This window comes from Egretta garzetta, unplaced genomic scaffold, assembly GCF_000687185.1.
Source record: "Egretta garzetta isolate BGI_Z169 unplaced genomic scaffold, ASM68718v1 scaffold623, whole genome shotgun sequence".
Taxonomy (NCBI): domain Eukaryota; kingdom Metazoa; phylum Chordata; class Aves; order Pelecaniformes; family Ardeidae; genus Egretta; species Egretta garzetta.
Genome location: NW_009259181.1, coordinates 1,042 through 2,956, shown reverse-complemented (window position 1 = coordinate 2,956; position 1,915 = coordinate 1,042). Strand labels below are relative to the sequence as shown.

Sequence of the window (1,915 nt, the reverse complement as noted above, 5' to 3'; positions counted from 1 at the left end):
CGGCAGCCCTGCCGGTGGCCCGGCACAGCCGTGGGGTGGCACGTCCCCGAACCCGGCCCAGGGGGTGCTGGGGGCCAGGCTGGCACCGGGGTGGGTGCCAGCTGCCAGGGCCGAGCACCCCGAGCTCCCAGCAAAGCCGCACTGCGGGGATATTAAATAAAGCAGCAAACGAATCTCCCCGGAGCTGCTCTGCCTCCCGCCCCGCCTGGGAGCTGGGCCCTGGGGGTGCCTGGCATTGGGGGGCTGGCAGCCCCCCAGCATCCCCGCTCGGCTCCCGCATCCCCAACCCTCCCAACGCCCCGGGTATCGGGGAGCTGCGATGGAGCTGAGCCACTGCGAGGGAGGTTGGGGGATGAGGAGGAGGAGGAGGAGGAAGATTAAAGCTCCCAGCTCGCCTGGGTGCTGGGCTGAGCGAGGAAGGGGGGGGACTCGGGGGGAAGGCTCGGGCGCAGCACTTGTGAGGGCAAAGGTGCTGCTGGCACCTTCGAAGAGCCGCCTGGGCGCCAAAATTGCTTTTTCCTTTCCAGGCCCCTCGTGGGGAGGAGGCCGGAGCTGCCCAGGGCCCCCCCGCAGGGGACACTGCGTCCTTGACCGCCCATCACACCCGGCACCCCCAGCTTGCTCTGGCACCCCAACGGCTTGGGGCACCCCGGGCACCTGGATGGTCGTTGCACCCCAGTTTGGGGCACCCCGCATCCCTGTCTGGTTACTGTACCCCTCTTGGGGTACCCCATGCTGGGTCTTGCACCCACACAGCTCACTGCACCCCGTCAGGGGCACCCCGAGTCCCACCTGGTCCTTGCACCCCAACATCTTGGGGCCCCCCCACATCCCCAGCTGGTTCCTGCACCTATCTTGGGGCACCCAGCTGGTCCTTGCACCCCAGATGGCTCAGAGCACCCCAAATCCAGCTGGTCCTTAAACCCCAGATGGCTCAGAGCACCCCAACCCCGGCTGGTCCTTGCACCCCAGATGGCTCAGAGCACCCCAACCCCGGCTGGTCCTTGCACCCCATCCAGGGGCACCCACCACCCCGCAGGACTCACGTTGACGATGGCCTCCTTGGTCTGCGCCATGTCTGAGATGACGCCATCGGTGATGATGAGCAGCACAAAATACTGGGACCCATCCAGCACCGCCGCTGCCGAGCTGGGAGGGGACCCCATGAGTGGCACCGGGGTGGGCACAGAACCCCCCCAGGGGGGTGGGGTGGGTGCTGGGACCCCCTTACCGGGCGACGTGGTTGACCACGGGGGCGAAGTTGGTGGGTCCGTAGAGCTGGACGCTGCGCAGGCTGCGGTGATACGCCTCCAGGACACCCTCGATGCCGCTGCACGCCGGGTTGGCCGCGTCACCGTTCTGCAGGAGGAGGGAACCCCGGTGACCAGAACGATGCCACCGTGCCCGTGTCCCCCCCCTGCCCCAAGCCCTGTCACCCCTCAGGACAGACCCTTACCAGCGGGAACTCATGGGAGACGCGGCCATCGGGCGGGATCTTGGCGCCGAAGCCGAGGGCGGGGAACATCTTGTCGCTGTCGTAGTCCTGGATGATCTCGCCCACCGCCTTGAGGGCCATGGCGTAGGCGTTGAGCTGGTAGGGGCTCAGGTAGTGCAGCGAGGTGGACTGCGAGGGGTTCCCTGCGCGGGGTGTGGGGGGGGCTCAGCCCAGCCGGATCCAACCCCCCCATCAGTGGGTTAATGAGCCCCCCTTGTTAAATAACGCCAGGGGGGTGTGGACGGGACACAGGCCCGCGCTCACCGTTGGACGCAGTGAAGTCGATGGCCACCGTGAAGTTGATTTGGGTCCTGGAAGGAGGGGGTGGAGGGGTGAAAGTGGCTTTAGGGACCTGGGGTGGGCAATGCAGGATGCGACCCATGGCGGGGGGGGGGGGGCCCCCTCCCCCGCCCGGCCCCC

At 67.9% G+C, this 1,915-nt stretch overlaps 1 protein-coding gene across 1 annotated transcript in view; it reads right to left on the bottom strand.

Annotated features, from left to right (window-relative positions):
- Positions 1-1,915, bottom strand: part of LOC118451975 (copine-5-like) — a gene marked incomplete at its 5' end in the record, with an annotated part of 3,156 nt that overhangs the window by 808 nt on the left and 433 nt on the right. The window contains 4 exons of the mRNA XM_035891261.1: positions 1,047-1,149; positions 1,232-1,359; positions 1,457-1,638; positions 1,760-1,847. Of these exons, the coding sequence (XP_035747154.1) occupies positions 1,047-1,149; positions 1,232-1,359; positions 1,457-1,638; positions 1,760-1,847 (501 nt within the window). The remainder of the gene's footprint in view (positions 1-1,046; positions 1,150-1,231; positions 1,360-1,456; positions 1,639-1,759; positions 1,848-1,915) is intronic.